Genomic DNA, 20,427 nt, shown 5'->3' on the forward strand with positions numbered 1-20,427 from the left:
CTCAGGTGGATGGGGTGGGGTGGGGTGGGTGTGAGGTCGCGGGTCTCGGCGTTACGGAGTGCCCGCTGTTTCGTGGAGGTGGTGGTGTCATCCCCGCCGGAGGGCTCAAGTGATGTGGGAGGCGCGGGGAGCGGCGCCGTGTCGGGACGGCTCCCGGTGCCCGGCGGTACCGCATCTCGTCCTCGCTGTATGGATCGGCCTGGCCCTGTTCCTCGCGTCGGGAGAGGAGAAGGTGGAGTGGGTGATGCTGGGAAGAGCTGGAGGTGGCGAAACACATCAGCGTGGCCATGGGACACGCCAGCAGCCCCCATTAAGCAGGTCTTTGGAGCGAGTCTCTGAGTAATGAGTTATCAGTGTCGTAAAGGATCTTACAGCTCTTGGGGCATGGCAGGGGACATAAAAGGATAGCATAGCTCCCTGTTAAAAACAAGGGAGAAGACTGTATTGAGAAGGGAGATCAGTGGGTACAGGCATTAAGCAGTTAGACCTATCACAGGAGAAAACCTGAGTCACAGTCACTCATAGGGATGCCCCCTGCTCTGATCTTAAGTGTTTCTGTGGAAGCGTGGATAACAGAGTTACGGACCAATGAACTCTGTGACTGACAGATAAACTGGCGTGTGAGCAAGTGTGCTGAAGTACCGATTGTTCTGCTCTTTCCTGTACACAACTTTGCTGGCACGCAGATTGGTGCACACGGGTCAATGGTCAAAAATCCTTTAAAACAGAAATTACTCTTACCAATGTGGGAAGCTGAACTCAGTGTTACTACAGATGACAAAAGTCTCTGCTCAACATTTTGCTGTGGTTCGTGACGGAAACTAGTGTCATGTTCTCACTGAAGTACTGAGAAGATCATGTGTGGGGGAAAGATTACACATGTCTGATTAGAATCACAGAATGGTTTGGGTTGGAAGGGACCTTAAAGATCATCCAGTTCCAACCCCCCTGCCGTGGGCAGGGACACCTCCTACTAGAGCAGGTTGCTCTAAGCCCTGTCCAGTCCAGACTTGAACACAGCCAGGGATGGGGCAGTCACAGCTTCTCTGGGCAACCTGTGCCAGGGCCTCACCTCCCTCACAGTGAATAGTTTTTCTTGAGGAAAGCTAGAAAGATTTACTGAGGAACAGTAAGAAAAAAGTTTTAAATTCTTTGTATCTTCATTTCTAAGGTAAAGGGAGTTGATGACCTGACAAGCAGGTGGTGCTTCATGAAAAGGAAGTGGGAAAATAAAAGAGGATGTGAAAATGCTGGCTAACATAAAATGAGGTTATCTTTTTACATTTCTGTAAATCGTTTTAGCAAAGAAACCAGTAAGATGTTGTAAGAAAACCCCTCTTAAGCACAGGAATAAGATGTAAGGAAATTAACTAATGCAAATTTATGTGTCTTGTTTTGAGGCGGTGGTGAGATACTGCATGAGGTGGATCCCAACTCTCAGCCAGTGTGAGAATTTGTGTGTTTCTAACACCTCACACTAGGCAATCTGTAATCTAGAGGAGAGATTCCCAATCTGTGGTCTATGCATTATTAGTGAGGTCTAAAATTGGGCTGTTTGGACCCTTCCTGAGGATGCTGTAGCTGGAAATGGAAATGATGAATGAGTAAAGGGTGTTGCTGGAGCGGGAAAGGTTGGTGATGAAAAGGAGCACTTTTTTGTCCTTTCCTCTCCTGCATGTGTCAGGTGCTGGTCATCCAGGCAGTGATGACCTGATTCCTGATGGGAATTGCAAGGAGGGAGCACAGCAGTTCATCCCAGGATGTAGCAGCAGTAGGGCCTGAAGAGGTCTGAAAGGTCTCGAGGCAGCAGCATCGAGAGTGGGGAAATGAGGAGATGAAAGCAGAAGTCGAGAAGGAAAAGGCAGTTAGCCATAGGTAGAAGAGTTGAAAATCACTGCCCTGCAGGGATGGTAAAACCCTTTTTGGTTTGCTTCCCTCAGAACAAGAGAGCAAAGCTTCCTTGGCTTTTGGAATACGTTGCGATGTTAAGACAAGGTTTTCCTGTGTCTTGATGAAAGGGCTTTTTTTATGGGAGGCTTTTGGGTGTGTAAGCAGAAGATCACACATCACACATGTTAAAGGGAATCAGTGGAACTCTGCTTAAATAACTGATACTATTTCTTTATTTCGTAGATATCCAGATTGTTGCAAAAGGATGCGGAGCAGGAATCCCAAATGAGAGCTGAAATTCAGAACATGAAGCAAGAACTCTCAACCATTAGTATGATGGATGAGTTTGCTAGATATGCCCGTCTGGAAAGAAGGATTAACAAAATGACTGACAAGCTTAAAACTCACGGTAGAGTTGCAATGTTTATTCTCTCTCCTAATTTCTGAAAAGCATTTTGTCAAGTGTTTTCAATTTTAAGTTATGACTCCAACTTTTTTTTCCTGCCCCTTTTAGCCATTTCCAGTGTTCCCTTCTTTTTTTGGTTCTCTTTAAACTTTTTGGAGAGCTTGCTTTTGTCTTTCACCTGTGCGTAACTCTGCATACACTGGTAAGGGAGTAATCTAGAATCATATCATAGAATCACAGAATAGTTTGGGTTGGAAGGGAACTTAAAAATCACCTCGTTCCAATCCACTGCCACGGGGACCAGGCTTGCTCCAAGCCCCATCCAACCTGGCCTTGAACACTGCCAGGGATGGGGCAGCCACAGCTTCTCTGGGCACCCTGGCAAGTGCTAGTGTCTCATAGCTTCTTCTTAAAGGAATTTCCTGGGCTTCACTGTGCAATTCTTCACTCTTTCTCCATGATACTCATCACTGAATCATGTTTTGAATAAGTCGATGGAGTCCTCTGCTATATATCTTCATACAAAGGGTGTGTTGCTTGGTTGGGGCTATTTGGTTAGTGTACTACAAAATGCTAGAGAGAAAGCATTGATCTATAGGGTAACCAGAGATTTTTCCTATCACTTTGTGACCCTGTTTCATCTTATGCAGCAGCTTTGTGATAAAGCCGTAGTGCTTTGCCTCCACTAAGATTTTATAGTAATATAGTCCACCATCTCGTGGTAAAGAGAACTCATAATCCTTTGGCACCAGAGCTTTTGCTTTTGTCTTTGCCTAAATTCACTAGCTGACCCTAACAGGATGGGAGACTACTTGATTTGTCTGCCTCCTCTGTGCAGAATGGATGGATGTTTATAAGCTCCTTTCTTGGAGAAAGGACAGTATTTATAACCGGCAGTCTGGATTGCTTTCACTAGTATCATTCTTAACCTGATAATTCCAATTAATTAGATTTGAGTAGTTTACTTAGCAACCTGCAATGTCATTTGGGAAAACTTCAGGCCACTTAATTTGAAGGTGTATTGTCTTCACTGCGCTGCTTTATACTGGCATAAAGTACTGCAACAGCAGAATAACACAATAAATTTTAATGCTGAACCTGACCAAAATTGATTCAGTGAAGGAATAGTCTTACCTGGGTTCCTGGATGAAACAAGGCAAAAAGTGCATCTGCTGGAGCCAGCATTCTCCCCTTGACTAAAAGGGAACAATTTACTTTATGCCTCATCTTAAATTAGTAACCACAGTGGGTGTTCTCATTTGGGAATAGTGTTCTTGATTACATGAGACGTTTCTCTGTCTAGGATATTGGTGTTTTGCAACTTTTCCTAGTAACATTAATAAGAAACTACAGCATGATATGGACCAAGCATTTTATTGCAGAAGGATACCTTCAGTGCAGCTGTGAGTCATTTGGAAAGAGATTTTTAAAGTGTGTCATGTCCTAAGAGTGAAATACCAATTACTAGTTGTATGTAAGTATAATTCACTGTTATAAATAATGTGGAGTAATATCTTTTTCTTTTAACAGTGAAAGCACGAACTGCCCAATTAGCCAAAATAAAGTGGGTTATAAATATTGTATTCTACATCTTACAAGTAAGTAAATACTTTATTATGAGCACAGATGACTAAACTGAATCCTCAATAGCATTACAGTTCTCTCCTGCAATTACTGGCTGATACTAGTCACGCAGGTGTTTGACATTCCAGTGCCACAGTGCACGCCAAACTGGAAGAGTTTCTTGAAGTAGAATGGAGAAGATGTTGCTGATAAGGTCTGGAAGTTGTGGATGGAAGGAGGTTTGAGTTTCATTGTAGCTCTGTGTTTCTGGTTTTGAGATGACATGATAGGAGCTTGCCTTAGCTCTTTAATCACTAGGTTTTGGGTTTGGGGTTTTTGGCTTGTTTGTGTTTTGGCTTTTTCATTTCTGTTTGGCACTGGACCCACAAAGTTTCCAAATGTGTTTTACTTCTAGTATTGAAAGCAAAATATGCTTTTCTTGAGGATGCACATCTCCACTTACAGCTGCCACACATTTCACCACTGTGCCTCATCAGATTGTCTTTGTAGTTCAGACTTGATGCCAAAGAATTGTCTGCTGATAAGGATGACAGTGGTCAACCCGAAGATGCCCTTAGGGTAATGTTAAAGTGAGTTGAGTTCCTGGCAGGCAAGGATTATCGCTGAAAACAGTCATCAGAATTTAACAAGTGCTATGTTTGTCTGTGTTAGAACCAAGGTCTTGAAAGAAAGCAGTATTGTCCAGTGGCTCACTGCTAGCTCTTAATATTGTGTGTAACTGTCATATGGAGTTTAAAAATATTTCAAACTTGCTTAAGAACAGCATAAAATTACGAAGGAGCTATTCCCTTTAATTAGAATTTGTCATTTACTGTTTCAAAGCAGAGGTAGAAATGTACTGCAGTGTGTGGTGTTATCCCAGCTAATAACAATTTCAATTCTAGGCTACCCTGATGGTCTCTCTGATTTGGAGGTACTATGCTGAGCCAGTTACAGTGCTTCCGGGCAAATGGCTTGCTCCGCTGGAGCGTTTGGTAGCCTTTCCCACAGGGGTGACAGGTAAGGACTGCACACAGGAAAGACACACGTTTCCCAAGCCCACGTGGATGCTAACAACATGCAGATGAAGAGCATGCACGGAGTGAAAGCATTTCCGTACATATCTTCTGACTCCCTTGAAACAGGGAGGAGTTTTGTAGAACATTTGTAGCTGTTTCTTATGTATTCAATTCTTGTCGATTTAACTGACAATAAAATGGGCTCTGTCATTTTTATTTCTTCTGTCAGAGCAGCTTTATCTGCATCTGTATGGAATTGACCCTGGAGGAGATTTCAAATCAGAAATATTTTTATATTAAGGAGTCCACTGAAATTGAGTAGAGCTGTGTTTAGAAATGGGCACATACTTCATAGGTCTGTATCATTCACGTGTATTTCTTACAATTGCTGGGGTTTCAAGCTAGTGTAACTCCAGAGTGATTTAGGCATGCCCTCTCTTGGCATTTTGCGTTGCCTGTTCCCACCCTTTTTCCCATCACATTTCCATTGCATTTTTACCTACTTAAATCCTTTTCTTTTGTACAGTTTAACAAATTAGTAATCAGAATGATACCACAAGTTTTAGACACCTGTTTCTGAGTGAAAAGTGTGCTGACTCCATTCTAGTGGGATAAGTACATGAGAGAGTGACAGGACAATGTAGTTTGGAAATTTACTGCCAAGCTAAAATGCTGCTGGTGAATCTTCGTATTAGATTTGTAAGCCCTAACTGCCAGAGAAGGAATTCCAAAATGCGTTGTTGGAATTTTATGTTGTGGTATTTTTAATAGCTGCCTAGAGAACAACTTGTATCCAGCATGCTTTCTGCTCAAGGGAAGAGTCTGCTGCAGTGCAGGGTGGGGGCATAGTCCTTGGAAGATGTTTATTTAAACAGCATTTGAAGGGATTTAAAAGTGTTCACACCCATGTCTGCATTCAGATCTCCTTTTTTGTCTTGGCTGATAGTCACACTAAAGAGATCACTTTTGAGTTCTAGGTGATAAACTCAGAATTGTCTAAAAATGCCCCAAAAGCTACTTTTTTCACGTGTGCTATGCGTAGCACACGTATGTGTTCTGTGATACCGTGTAGCTTAATTCCATGTTGTTTGCAGTATGGACGTGCTGTGCATTACAGGCAGGGCACACCCTCTTTTCCACCACACCAATACAAATTCCTGTGCTGCTGGTTGGAATAACAGGACCCTTTCAAACAGAGTAGCAAAAGTCTCTAGTGCTTTCCTACATAGCTGTTTGGGGAGCCAGGGGAAAGGAGTACAGATTTAATACTTGTTAAAAAAAATCTACTTCTTGCCTCTCAAGTCCTGAATTTAGGTTCTAGCAAAGTACTGTATTACTGGACAAGCCTTTAACCTCAGCACCTGCGACTTTGTCTGTTAGCAAATGTTTTTAACTGTGGGTTGTATATACCAGACTGCGGCTCTTATTTGTGGCGTTTGTGGCATTTGGTGCTCTTTTCTGCTGACAATATTATGGGGTTCTCAGGACCAGCATGGAGGTAGCTGCTGTTCCTTGAAGAGAGACATTTATATATGAAAAGAAAGATGTTCTGTCCCTGTTTACCTGATAACTCTTAGGTTTCATTTTTTATGCTTCCAAAGCTATTTTTCAAAAGCCTGTGTGCTTCACTGTTATTACATGACTTAAATCATGTTTTATGTCTCTTTCAGGTGGTGTTGGAATTACGTGTTGGCTTGTGGTTTGTAATAAAGTTGTAGCTATTTTGCTACACCCTTTCAGCTAAAGGAATCCCAGTAATCCAGGAAGTCCTCAACTACATTTTCATTATCACTGTTTTGAATGAGACTAGGTCTGAGATAATCTTTGTTACTTCGTTTGGGTATCAGTCAATATTCCTTTTGATGTATTTTGTCTTCCCTTAGTTTGTTTTTCCATTTGGTGGTCAGTTTTCAAAGGATAGCATTGCTGTTTATAAAACTTCATTTTGTGTCTGCTTTGACAGGTGTGAACACTGATTTATGGCAGATACTCACCAAAACCTGAAAGTGTTGGACTTGTATATTTAAAGTTGGAAATGCACTGGCACTAGAAGTTAATTTGGGAGCTTTGCTGCTGCTTTGCTGTATGATATGGGAGTTTCACCCAGAGGTGGGACTGTATTTGGTGGCAAAGTGGTAAAAGAGGATATAGAGGAAGGTGGTTTGGTTGGCTTAGGGGTAAAACAGAGTTAATTTCCTCCTTGTTATTTTTTACACTAGAATTGGTGCATTCTTGGGCCGCCTTGGAAAATATGTTATTGATATATGTGCAGAATCAACTTTTTATCTCTTGTGAGACTCACTCAGTTGCCCAGTACAGGATGGCTGGATACTTTTTCCTCCCTGACTTTTAAAGTTCATTGAACACTCTTATTTTTTCCTACTTTTATTGATAACTGACCTGACCTTTCCTTCCTTGTCATTTTTTTTCTGCTTCCCAAACTGAGTATCACTGAAATTATTTTCCTTCCATGTTTGGAGGGGAAAGGTCTGGCCAACCTACTGAAGCTCCGTGTTAGTGAAGAGAAAGTAGAAAAGTGTGCTGTTCCTTCAGAGGGCTGTGTTTCTAAAGGCTTTAGCATACATTAATGACAGTCCAGGATAGCCCGAAACAGCTATGTACATGCAAAAAGGCAAATTGGTGATTTAAATATGTCGAGCAGTAACAGAGCGGTAGCAGGCTGGAGGAGGAGGGAAAACAACTTTCTGTTTTAGAGTAAATCTTTGTTGTGGTATTTAGGTACAGGAAACGGCCTCAGAATTTTGAATTTAAAGGAGGACAGAGTTATTCCAGTAACGTGCCTGTAGAACAGTGGCAAAGTTGTGTTATCTTTGGTGCTGCGGTGATCCGCGACCCTGTCACTGCTGCCCCGCAAGACAAAGGGGTGGGTTGATAAAGCTCTTGTTCTGCACCTCCTTTGGTTTTTGACATGAGCCTCAACAAAGCCCTTAGGGACACCTTTCCCTCCTCCCCTGGGCTTTGCTGATTCTGGGTCAGCTTCCCGCTCTGCACAGTGGAATGCATCTGTTCTGTTATTCCAGGCCCTTTCCCTAGGGCCCCTCCATCATTAGCACTGCATTGAGAAACCAGTTCAAAAGGTCATGGTACATTCTGTGTATATATGCATGAAATGTTTGTGGGGTTTTGGCTTTGGTTTGGTTTGGTTTTTAAGTAGTAATTTAAAAAAAGAAAAGGTTTTATGTTAGGGTTACATTTAGCCAATGTGAAAATAGATGCATTAAATAGCAAGAAAAAAAATGTTGTGATTGAATGTTATGTATAATTGTGTTTTTATTAACAAAATAAAGCTTTTTGATCTGTCACAGGTTTTCCAATCCATTTTTCAGTCTTAACTACAGTTTTCGTAAAAAGAAAAAATCCCCATACCCAAGCCAGCAACACCCCCCATACACACACACGTTCTTGGACAAGGAGATAACTTGGAATCAATAGGACTAGTTTATTTTTTTATTATTTTTCTTAAAGTATTTGGGACAGATTATTTAAGTATGACATTGACCTACTTCTGAGTTTAAAGGTGTGGCTAATGATTTTTCCACTTGGCTTCTTACGGAGTTTAGCACAGTGAAATCAAGGAAAGCAGCACCACTGGAAACCTTCACGGTGGCACTCGGTGTTTATCCATGCACAGCACAGGGTCACCCAATGTGCTGTTTGTTGGCGGCTCCAGTGAAGCACTTGGGTGAGTGAGGGCACAAAGGCCTTCGGTCACCTGACCGGCACAGAGGAGCATTGGGTTATATTCACTTGTCTGCTCTTGGCTTTGGGACAGCAGTGAAGGCACTACCTCTGGTAATAGTTCGTAGAGGAGAAACAAGCTCCTTTTCTGACGCCTGAAGTTGTGCTTTGAAACGTGCCCCCTGTACAGCTGCAGCACTGCTTCAAGAAGAACTTGCAAAAGTTTGGAAAATACACTGCAAGCAAGTTCAGATCTGACTGTCTCCATCACCTGGACAGCTTTTGCAGTATCATTTTGAAGAGTTTTTTCAAGTGCCTTTTAAAGTTAATAGAATACACATTATTTTCCATAACTTCATATGATTTTAACAAGTGCTTCAGGCGTTACTGTGAGGAACAAAACATAATCCTCCTACCCTTGCTTACATAACCTTAAACACAGGATTTTTAAAGGCTTTGGAGAAGTGGATACGCCTGACTTCTCCGAAACAATAGTTTACTCTTGCACATTCATCTTTGGATGTCAGCTGTGGAAGTTACCAGGCAAACTGTTTTGGTAAGTTCCAACAGTGGAAAAGAAGGAAGCTTTAGAGCTTTATAATAGTAGTGAAAACACAGCAATAGCAAATTATTTTTATTGTGTGTGAATTCTGGAAGCTATTTCAGGAGTGAAGAAAATAACTAACTTTCTTTTATAGCATTGTTGGTACTAGCCCAACGATGAACCTTACAAAAGCAGATTGCTCACTTTGCCTGGCTAATGAATAATCGGCTTCAAAATTGAAAATGCAGAGACAATGAAACAACTGAAAGTTGCAAAACAAGGACTGACTTGGACACCTGGTAAGAGGTAAAAATGTCTCTCTTTGTAAGGCGAATATGCATGTGTGTGTATGCACATGGACCAGGAATAGCCCAACTTTATTCCTCCCATGTTAGAACTGGAAGGGTCGTATCTTCAAAAACAGCCTGGTCCAAAGAGTTGGTTTGTTAAAGATGGCTTCTTTTCAGCAAATGTCATACGAGTGCGGCCTCCTGCTTCAGTGGAACTGTCCTTCTGCCTTCTTTGGGTGACGAGACCAGGAGATGGTTCGTACAGCCCAAAGGAGTTTTTCACTTTTGATTCAGCTGCTCCACTGCGGTCCTGCCTGTGCTTGCCAAGACTGCTGTGTTTTGATTTTGTACCTGATGTAAAAAGCCCACGATGCAAATTCTCTGTGGCTTCTGAGAATACGTATTTCCTCAGCCTAATGGTTTTGTTTCTTAGACCTGGAGTTACACCTTTACTCCCTGGCTGCTCAGTGTTATTTAGCTCTTCATCTGGCTTTTTTTCTTCTTTCTCATGTTCTTCCGCTGCATCTTCCTCTTGATCGTTCTCCTTTATACTGTCACTTAGAGGAGTTTGTTCAGTTTCCGTCAGTTCTTTCAGCTCCTGTTTAAACAAATCTGCCCCTTTTTCTTCTTTCATAAATTCCAGACAAATGTGTTCTTCTATCAGTTGTCTGCCCTCCCCTAAATAGTCTAAAATGAAATATTGAGTGGTTTAGGAATGTTCTTAAATTGCCTAGGAACATAAAGAGTCATGAAGCATTAATGGGAGAAAGTTTCACTTCCTTATTTCATTGCTTAAGTTGTTAATGGTATTTCAGTCTTGAGGACTATGACAATTCTGTTTACTAATAAATATAACAGGATGGGGCAAGATTTAAACAAGATTATTGTGCCATTAAATCCAGGTAAATATATTTCTGTTTTTCATTATGTTTAATTTTATTAAATGAATTGCCATGCAAATATAATCAGTAATGGCTAAATATAGGGCCGGAAAAGTCATGTACAATGCAAGAGAGAAACCACATGAGATCTGAACTCCTTACTTGTAATTTTATCACTTTTAAATGGAACTTAAATATGTTTATGGTTTTCTTTCCCTTAACTGTCAACACAGTTGCTTGTTGCATGGAGCAGAATATATGGCAACTCTCTCATCTATAAATGAGTTGGCTCCACTTCCTAGTAGGAAAAGGTGTGTGTGTGTATTGAATGCCTACAGCAAATACATTTGTCTGCTGTAGGGGACAAATGCTAATAGGTTCTGTGCTTTGGAGAGACTCGAAGAGTATCGCTAAACTGAGGTGAGTCCAGGCTTAAGGGAGAAGTATAAAGTTGCAATAACTAAAATGGCTAAATAAGTAAACCTAATACTGGCAGCGAGTGAAAACTGGAAGAGTCCAGCAAAGAGTGAGGAGACACGTTCACATGCAAGATCGCAGGACCAGTGTTTTCCGTCATGTTTAAAAGGGGTTTTCAAAGACAAAGGTGACTGGGGTTATCTGGGGGGGGTCTGGGAAGGCTGCAGGCTGAAAAGGCAGAGTACAAACCACAGGGGTTAACGCATTCCAGATTACCAGCTCTGTTACTGATCTAGTAAGTGACCTCAACAACCTGTTTCACCTTTGTAACTGCGTGACCTTTAGGTCATGTAATGTCTCCTACCATTAGTGCATAATGGTGTTCAGATCTCTGTTCTTTCTACAAGCCTTACTGTAATGAAAGTAACATGAATATTTTTAGAAGGAAACACTCAGATAAGGGAATAGATGCACTGGCTCCTTCTTTCTTCTCTTCTACAGAGTTTCTTCAGAGTAACGGTGTTTGTAGATGAGTCCCTTGCACGTAAGTTTTATATGAGAACACAGTCAGCAGCTAAGATTTACATAAAATCTATTTATGCACTGCAATGAGGAGATACTTCCAGCCCTGGAAGAAGTCCTTTTTGTTTCTCAGCAATAGATCCTGAGCCAGAAATACATGTTGACATCAGCTATGATGAAGATTCACAACCAAAAATTCGATTTCAGTATTTGATCAGTGTGGTATTAACAAACTAATAACTAAAGTATACTTTTACCAATAAAGCACTGACTTCTTACCTCTGTGACCAGCACCTGCATTTAGAAGGGACGTTAAAGATCATCTAGTTCCAATCCCCTGCCATGGGCAGGGACTCCTTCCACTAGACCAGGTTGCTCCAAGCCCCATCCAGCCTGGCCTTGAACACTGCCAGGGATGGGGCAGCCAAAACTTCTATGGGCAACCGGAGTAGTACAGGAGTATGAAGATGCCTTATACCATGGAGCTGCTCTGCTGTCAGGGCAGCACCACCAGCACCTGGATTTCAGTGGCCTGTAATATGTTATTCTGTTGAACTAGTTCCTGTCAGTCAGGTACCAGCTAATGGCTGTTAGACCCAAGTAACCTACCAATACCATTGATTCATTTATCTGTTGAAAAGATCAAATGAGTTTCTGAGAAAAATGATAAAATATACCTCTAGGTGTCCTATTAAAAGTTTCTGGCTCTGGTATTTTCTTGGTTGATTGTTTTTCTGTTCTACATTGGGCATCTGTGTATACTTCATTTGCTTCAGCATTTTGACTTTTATCTTCTGAAGATGTTTTCTCCTACAATTGTCAATTAAAGGTAAAAATAATAAAGGAATACTTGTTTAGTGACTTTTAAAAGTACACAGTCATGCAATACTTATAAAAAATGGTTATTTCTATTCCTATTAATTCTTATTTTGTATCACTATGTTTGTCCTAAATGTTTTCTCTAATATAATTACATTTACATAAAACCCACATGCTAGAAAGTTAAGAAGATGGATGAGACTATTCAGGCATATTACTGAAATGTACAGAGTAACAAACAGCTTAGCTGAGAGTTTAAACAAGGGATTGGATCCAGAATATTCATACCTTTGTTAGCTGAACTGGACTGGTTTCTGTTTCCTGAACTTTGTACTCTGATAGCAGCAGTGGTCTAAAACTCTGTTTATCTACTTGTACTGATCTGTGTATACTGAAACCTATTGAAAAGGATGATCATTAGTAATACAGTAGTTTCTGGAATTATATTGTTGATATAAACAAAAGGTCTCTTTGATGACTGATAATACTGGTACGTGGGCTAGGATTTAAACATTTTTGTGCTGCATGTCTTAATGCCCTTTAAGAAAGCAATTCTTTGTTCTGCCTGATCTATAAATGCTCAAACTGGAACACATACCTGGACTTTTGAGGGTTTTTATCCATCCATCATAAATATACTTAAGTTTTAGATCTACAAAGTCCTGTTACGATAGAACATGCTACATCAGACAAATGCATCTGTATCCTAGAGCCCGTATGGGCTTCATTTGCCTGGTAACATTCCAATGAAAATTTAAGAGGTCTGCTATGAGGCCTCACCTTTCAGGTTCCTAAATTTGGATCTTGAAGAGTATAATAAACATGCTTGCTTTGATGCCTTCCAATTTGGTTACTCACCTTTCTCAAAGTTACGGAACCAAATTCTTTGGAGGAAATGCTCAACTCCGAAATATCTATGCTCTTTGAAAAGGCATTCAAAGGGAGTGACTGAGACGTTTAAAAAAGTAGCTGAATGGGGATGGGATGGGGAAGGTATGATGTTCTTTTGTTCTATTTTTAGAATAATTTTGACATAAGTACGGTAGCTGAGAAAGTTGCTATCACAGCAGCAAAAAATGTGATCTTGCCTACAACAACGTTTGACCTTATTCCAATTTTGATCTCTGAAATCAGAGAAAGACACTCCATAAAAATGATGGTTTTCAAACACTTACAGTTCGGTGGTAAAACGGGTGCTGAGGATTACTCTTGAAGGTATGGCTCTGATGATGTGGAGGACATTAGTTTTCCCTTTCGAAAGGCAACCAGCAAGCAGTTACCAGCTTCTTCAACATTAATCAGTGGAGCGTTCCTCAGATTCAGAACTAGGGGGAGCTGTACCTCTAGATCAGCTGGTGCGACCTTCCCACAACTGAGCAAACTGCTCTCATCAAGAGCTCATGAAATGAACGGCTTCATTCGATAAATCAATTTTATGTATGTGCACAGAGCTTTCTGATAACCCAAGCCAGCCTAGCTTCAGCTATTCATCAGGAGTGTTAAAAAATGCAACCCCACATTCCTCCTTTCCCTCTGGGTAAAAATTTTTGCAAACACAATAAAAATAATTACTTGAATAATTACTATAAAAATAATTACTTATTACTTTATATAATTACTTTTTATCACTTGAAGTAATAAAAGTTATTATTGGAATAATCAGTACTTGAAGAAGTAGCTCTTCCTAAATCTGCTATAGGAAAAATCAAGTCCATAGTGAAAAGGAAAAAAATTGTCAGTAATTCCAGTTCTATATTTCTAAATCATCTGTTTCCATTAACTGTCAGAGAATGAAACCTTTATCGGCCAGAAATATCAAAGATCACACAACTTTGCTTGAAACCTTTTCATTGCAAAATACCTGCTCTCTCTCCAACTAAGCTCCCTTATCTTGTTTAAAGAAAAGGAGAACTTAAATCATAAACAGTGAGTTAAGTACTGTAATTTAAATGACAATATCACACAAGTCCTTAGGTTACTAAAACTACAGAAAATCACAGCTGATTGTGTGGTGTAACTAAACCTGGAATTCAGAGCTTCATAAAAAATGTGTCTTACTTGGAATGAGAAGCAGGAATTTGTGTTTCTTAGTTTTACAACTTGAATTACCAGCCTTCTCCCTGCAATTCACTTGTAGTTAAGGCAGAGTGATGGATTTGCAAAGGCAAAGAAGACGAAAGAAATAAGCAACTATGATAAGATTTTGCACCGATACCATAATTTGAAGAATTCTGTGGGCAAGATTTCCAGCAGGTATGTTTGCTACCATGTAAATTTTAAGAGCTTCTCTGTACCCACATGAAGAAAGCTCCAATTCCTCCTTCCGATGAGGAGCAGGAATATCTGACCAGTATTTTAAAAAGGGCTTAACTCAGGGAAGTCAATGTTCAGATCATGATCCAAAATTAAAGGTGTAAGTTCGTTGAGCAGAAAGTTCTCCTTCAGGGTATTGACAGAATGTTTATGATCCTGAGTAGGAGACCAAATATTTCTTTCAATGTGGGAGAAGTACTTGAAATCTGTGTATTAGTTTCTGTATAAAATGCATTTATTAATAAATTCTAGATAAAACATCTAAAGAATATGACAATTAGAATTTTTTAAGTGCTTAATCAGTGTCTCCTTCAACGTTTTTATCCCTGATGACCATAGTGAGCACACAGGCAACTGAGTTCTTGGCTTCTATGACATGTAGCTGGTTTTAGCTGTTGCGCTCTCGGCTCAAGGGATGGGATCCGCTTGTCTGAACACAGGCACCTCATGCTATTTGAGATGCCCTCAAGTATTCAAGATATCCACATAAGGTTGGCTGATACTACATAGGACCGATGGGATGTCTGTGTCCTTCTGCAGCAACAACTATAGGGCCAGGCAGAATGTGCTAGAACATCTCAAATGGCACTGGATGTCTATAATTAAGTAAGTGAATCCCACACAAGGGGGATTCCCACTCTTGGAATGTTTGATAGATAAGACTGCATATGATAGATATTTCTCTCCAGTAACTGAGCACCCATGTGAAAGAAACACTCTCTACTAAAGAGCTCTTTCTTCCTTGATAGAACTAGCTTTCTATTGTTCTTTTCTGTCATTCTACTGTATTATTTAAAGAACATCAATTCTGTAGAAAGAATTGAGAGGATATACAATAACTGGGTTGTTGCCCATTTAAATTTACTTACACTAAAAACCCAAAGGGCTACTAAGGATAAACATTCTCTTCTCTCAGATAAGCTGACTGTGCAATCACCACAGAGGCTATTAAACCTCCTAAACCTTGTATCTGAAAATTCCTCCTCTCCTTACACTCCAACAAATTGCAGGTTGCTGGAGCTTCAGTAATTGACATTGAAGCATCTGTGCTAGAAATAACAGGATCTAAGGATTTTAAAGATGAGAAAACAGTTTTTAAAGACCCCATTAAATTCATTAATTTTGATCATATAAAAGCACTTTGAAAGTCTGTACTAAAAGCAGGAACTTGCTACAGCAGGGTTGTTCATGAGGTGCTTTCAGTTAGTGGACCAGGTGGCAGGAATTCTAGGTCCAGGGTAGCCACTTCTCCAGGCCAAGTCAAAGCCTGAACAAAACTTAGTCTGCAAAAGCTTTGGGGACTGATAGCTTCACCTTGTTAAAAAACAAATAGGCAAACAGCTCTTGATGCAAATATGCACTTAAAATAGCAGCACTTCGTCAGTGTCACTGTTAGTATAATAAAATTATGTATGCTAAACACTATGCATGATGAAAATAGGGTTAAATATTAAAAACAAGTCGTGTGCGTGTTCACAGAATAAATGAGCAAAAAAACAAAGCACTTCTCTTCAATTTACATGTAACAGAATATTTTTAGCTCATATAAAAGTACTATATTAGTTTTCATTTTGGAACATATGTCCAAGTTATAAAGCAAAGCAAGTTTCACGCAACTAAACAAAAAAAGGAAAATGAATGTACACATACTTTTCCCATGAGGTACTGAATCTCTTTTGCCTTTTGGGATTTTAGGCATCGGATTTGCATAGATATTTTTTACATAAAGTTGCCGATCTTTTTCCTAGGAAGAAATAAACACTAGTAAACTTCTAATATGCATTAAGAATTACTTGTTACCAACTTTATTTTCCCATGTTGGGAGAAAACTGTCAGTGTTTTTGCATTGTGCCAGGCCATGTGGTGACTGTCATTTACATAAATAGGAATCTGTCATTTTATTTCATGAGCCAAATCAAAATTCTCCCTTTTTAAAGCTAAGAACACATCTGTACACCTACGTGCTCTTTTTTATAACACCATGTTCAGCAGATGAAGTCTTCTATAATGATTTCGTCATTTGTTGTTCTGAGTTATTTTCTTCAGACTAAGCAATTTTTGCCTTTACTTCCTTTTCTTAATAAAAATTACTTACTCAGCACCCTTAGTTAGAACGTGCTCAGTTCTGTTTTGCAACATATTGCTTGGGAAATGACATAAACTTCAGAGGCACACTTTTAACATTTATTTAGCAAGAGTCTTCTTGCCTTACTGAAATCTATCTGAAACACAGAAGAGATATTTCAGTAACTCTTTCACTGTATTGGGTTTTAGCATGAAAAATAGGATCTGCATTTACTTTGGAGACACAAGTTGTCCTGAAAGTGTGTCTGAATACCCTGAATGCTCTGAAGGAGCCAGGTGCCCAAAACTATGAATGTGTAAGACTAAACTCTGTTCTGGCACAGAAATAAGGTTAAAAAGTATGTCTGGTCTTGTTTGCAGTAAAACAATAGAAGGTTTTCTGAATCTAAATACAACATTGGGAGAACTGGACACACATAGAAAACTGTGTGGAGAACACATGAAACAGAAATATTTTAGGGGAGCATTAGGGTGAGAACTGTACTTCCAAATAATTTGCATTTTTGAACCGTTTTATGTTAGTGTTCTTGGGACTGTAACTATTCCTGTGTCCTGGATCTGCACATACAGGAGGAGATCAGGCTCTGCCAGGGAAATAGCACTGCAGGTCCAGGAAAAGCACTGTATTTTTTGCCTTCCCAATAGCTCACCGGGCTTCTGCTGCTCGGCAGCCTGGCTGCTGCCAAGTAACAGGAGGAAAGTTTCTGCACTTGATACGAACATCGCCCTTGTACAGAAACACAACGCTCCATGAATCTTCAGGAGTCGCCAGTTCTGCCCTTCACAATGTCTGGGAAAGCTCCCCATAACAACATCTTTCACATTTATTATGATCCCATTTAGAAGGAGGAAGCTCCCTAGCAGAATCAATAGGTGGATCAGTCACTTTACACAGAAGTTAAAAGGTGTATTTTAGCTATGTTGCAAACACAGTTTGAATTATTAAAAAGCCAGAAAGGTTTTCGTGTTTCCTGGAATATGTACTGTTTTTTCTTGTTTACAACTCATGACATACCATTCACAGCAGTTCTGTTTCTACTTCTATTTAGTATCACTTTCAGGTTTTTCTGTATGTTTGGTTTACAGACATTACAGGAAGTTGAACTGGACATATTTGTCCCATAAATATTTGTCTAAAAAACAAGTTGGAATTTAAGCAAAGTATTGAAACATTTATGTATGGCTTTTTGTTAGACTATAGTTTTTCAGATTGTAGTATTTGGATCATTTTGATTTGAAAGTGTTTCTGTAAGGGAGCTCACTTAAAGTTAGTAGGTGAATATATTGACCTAGATATATCAAAATGGCAGCAAGCTGGTATGGCTTATTTGTTCAAACTGTAACGCATTAATCTCTGTTTTGAACATTTATTGATCTACTTTGAACTTGTGACAAATAGACCTTACAATAATTTCATCATTTGATATTTGACTTTTTTTTCATGAAGTATAGACTCAATTAGGAAACAAAAATTCCATTACTAAATAATATAAAAGAGGTAAAAGGAATAGGTAACATTTAATACTTGAATTTTCTTGTAGGAGCAGAAACCTGTTTAAAATCTTGAATACCTTAATTTTCTGGTGAAGAGAGTTAATTTCCATTTGCAAGGTCTTTGTAATTATCCCAGCTTCCAGAGCTTTTCTGTTCTCATTTGCCAGCTGACGACTAAAGCTGCTATTGTTCAACTTCAGCTGCTTTTCCAGGCTCTTAAAAAAATAACATATTTTATTATAAGGATGTACTCAGTGTGACTGTTGAAAAATTTCAGTTCTTACCAGATTTGAAAAATAAGTGTGATCATATAATGAAAAGTAAGCTTCTAATAATTATGGTCTACTGTAAACAATGCGTGAAATTATGAAGTATCTGAAGAATTACTTTTAAAATGAGCAAAACCTGGTATAAAATCAAATTTTAATGAACAACAAAAAAGCATATTTATCATTCAAATATAAAAAATAAAGCTGTACATTACCTTTCTGGTGGTTTAATGAATACATTCATCACTGAGAAATGTAAAGACAACATGTCTGTTCACAATGAGATCTATTAACTGCAGTACCATAAGGAGGCTTAGTGTAAATGAAAACTAGGTAATTTATGAAGTACTTTATTGAGTACTTCATCATTAGAAGCCAGTGCCTTGCACTGAAATTACAGTTTCTAAAATTGTAATATGGACACCAACCCTGCATGCTTTTTATTAGCTTCTCACTAGGATTTCTGTGAACAGAAAGTTTCCAAAAATCCATTTGAATTCAGCTGTTTATATTTTCATTTTCTTTCATGTAATAAATGTATTTCAGCCCTAGCTGTTCAGATGGTGAAATGCCTCTAAGATTACCTGGCTTTTTATTAATTCTATATATAATATATTTCAAGGAATATAGAAATTAATGAAATAGAAATTTCACTCTTCCAGTTTTGTATTAAAAACTTCATTCTTTCCTTTTTTGTGAAAGGTTCAGTCAGAGAAAAGAAGCACAAGATATTAAAAGGAGCTGAATTACCTCCTTTTAAAATTCCACCAGGCTTTTACTACAGTTGCATATGAAACCGACAGTAGAACCAACCCTAAAACCTAGGTCACCTGACTAATGCCCAATTCAGCAGCTGCCCTATCAACAGCTCCAGTGAGTGACAGTAATTAGCGAATAGGAAGTGTAGGTACGTCCATACTGCTCACCAGCACCACGTAAAGTAACAGGGCAGCCTGGTGGTCTCCATGTATGACTGACTAACCCTGTGCTTTGCCAAGGTAAATTAGGGTCTGTCCTATTGTGGCTCAGAGGCCCAAGCAAGCATGGGTACCCCACACTGCTGGCAGGGAGCAGAGTAGACACTGCTGAAGATTACCCTCCAGCTGTAAGCGATGCTTCTCACTTAACAGGGTTAAGGCATGTAACTTAAAATCACTCCTAAAATATCTTTATTGACAAACTTAACCTATTTATACATCTCTGATAGATTTTAAAATACTGGAAGGGGGCACTACTGCCATTTTTAGTATATTAAGGACTGCACTGGATTAAAAGGAATGTTCAGTGTTACAGGGCTGTATCAGAATCATTAATATGACAAGAAGCAGCTTGAAACTCCACTGTTCTTGCACAAAAACCTTTCCTATTATTGTTCCACAAATACAATGCAACGTGATATTACCTGTATTCTCTTATCATTCACTTCGATTTTTTCTGTAAGGACTGACAATCTGTGATCAAGTTCCTCTCTCTCTGTGAGAGTTTTGTCTTCCGAAAGCATACGCAAGGTCTGCAAAGCACCTTTAGCTTTTAGCAGCTCTGCTTCAACTTCTCTGAGCTTCCTGGATGAATTTCTCTCGTCCTCCTGAGACATCCTCAGGCTTTTCCTTAAAGTTCTCACCTCATTATAGTGACTTGCTAAAAGATCCTGCAAGTTACTTTCTAAATTTTCATATCTATCTATTGCTTTCAAGTGTCGATACTGAATCTCTTTCAAAATGTGGTTTTCTAAGCTTGATGCCTCTAATTTGCATTGTAAGTCAACTATTTCATTCTTCAGCTCTTTAATTTTGTGAACTTTTGCTGATGATATTCGCTGAGCCACTGTATTTTTTTTCTGGGAAATCATACTACTCTGCAGGCTTAAAGATGAAGAATTTTGATGTGGTATCTTCTCAGCTGGCAATTTTGTTCCTCCTGCATTCAGACGAAAGTAAACTGGCGTTGATATACAGCAACCACTTCAGACAGCAAAATCACTGTATGTCTTTACTGCTCATATAAGTGCATATATTGCTCACCCAAGCTACTTAACTGTCTATTTGACAAAATGCCCAAGATGTATACCAAGACTCCAATGTTCAAGTATTTCACAGATAAATGCATTAAAGATTTTATATCTGCATGTGCATTTATTTTGCTGCACTAGATCCATAGGAGGTCAAGGTTCCTTCCTTTCATTCTTTGAAACCATTTTCATTCCAGACATCATGGTC

The 20,427-nt window shown here is 39.3% G+C and overlaps 2 protein-coding genes across 2 annotated transcripts; one reads left to right on the top strand and one right to left on the bottom strand.

Moving 5' to 3' along the window:
* The first annotated feature begins 2,139 nt into the window (after window positions 1-2,139).
* On the top strand, window positions 2,140-6,659 carry WRB (tryptophan rich basic protein). The gene is made up of 4 exons (XM_010014463.1): window positions 2,140-2,299; window positions 3,827-3,894; window positions 4,765-4,879; window positions 6,549-6,659. The coding sequence occupies exons 1-4, from the start codon at window positions 2,176-2,178 to the stop codon at window positions 6,620-6,622; spliced, it is 381 nt and encodes a 126-aa protein (XP_010012765.1). The 5' UTR covers window positions 2,140-2,175; the 3' UTR covers window positions 6,623-6,659.
* A 2,876-nt stretch (window positions 6,660-9,535) lies between these two features.
* Window positions 9,536-20,128, bottom strand: LCA5L (Leber congenital amaurosis 5-like; the record flags this gene model as incomplete). The annotated part of the gene is made up of 6 exons (XM_010014464.1): window positions 9,536-10,098; window positions 11,909-12,041; window positions 12,339-12,448; window positions 16,014-16,107; window positions 18,020-18,157; window positions 19,614-20,128. Coding segments are annotated over 6 exons (1,553 nt in total), but the record flags the coding sequence as incomplete, so codon positions are not given.
* Window positions 20,129-20,427: the final 299 nt, after the last annotated feature.

Source organism: Nestor notabilis, unplaced genomic scaffold (genome assembly GCF_000696875.1).
Source record: "Nestor notabilis isolate BGI_N333 unplaced genomic scaffold, ASM69687v1 scaffold25715, whole genome shotgun sequence".
In the NCBI taxonomy this organism is placed as follows: Eukaryota; Metazoa; Chordata; class Aves; order Psittaciformes; family Psittacidae; genus Nestor; species Nestor notabilis.

Excerpts from the sequence above, each read along its gene's own strand:
- WRB (XM_010014463.1), top strand. The coding sequence starts at position 2,176 with ATGAGAGCTGAAATTCAGAACATGAAGCAAGAACTCTCAACCATTAGT. Across the intron at positions 3,895-4,764 it reads TTGTATTCTACATCTTACAA|GCTACCCTGATGGTCTCTCT; the intron begins GTAAGTAAATAC and ends TTTCAATTCTAG. Across the intron at positions 4,880-6,548 it reads CTTTCCCACAGGGGTGACAG|GTGGTGTTGGAATTACGTGT; the intron begins GTAAGGACTGCA and ends TGTCTCTTTCAG.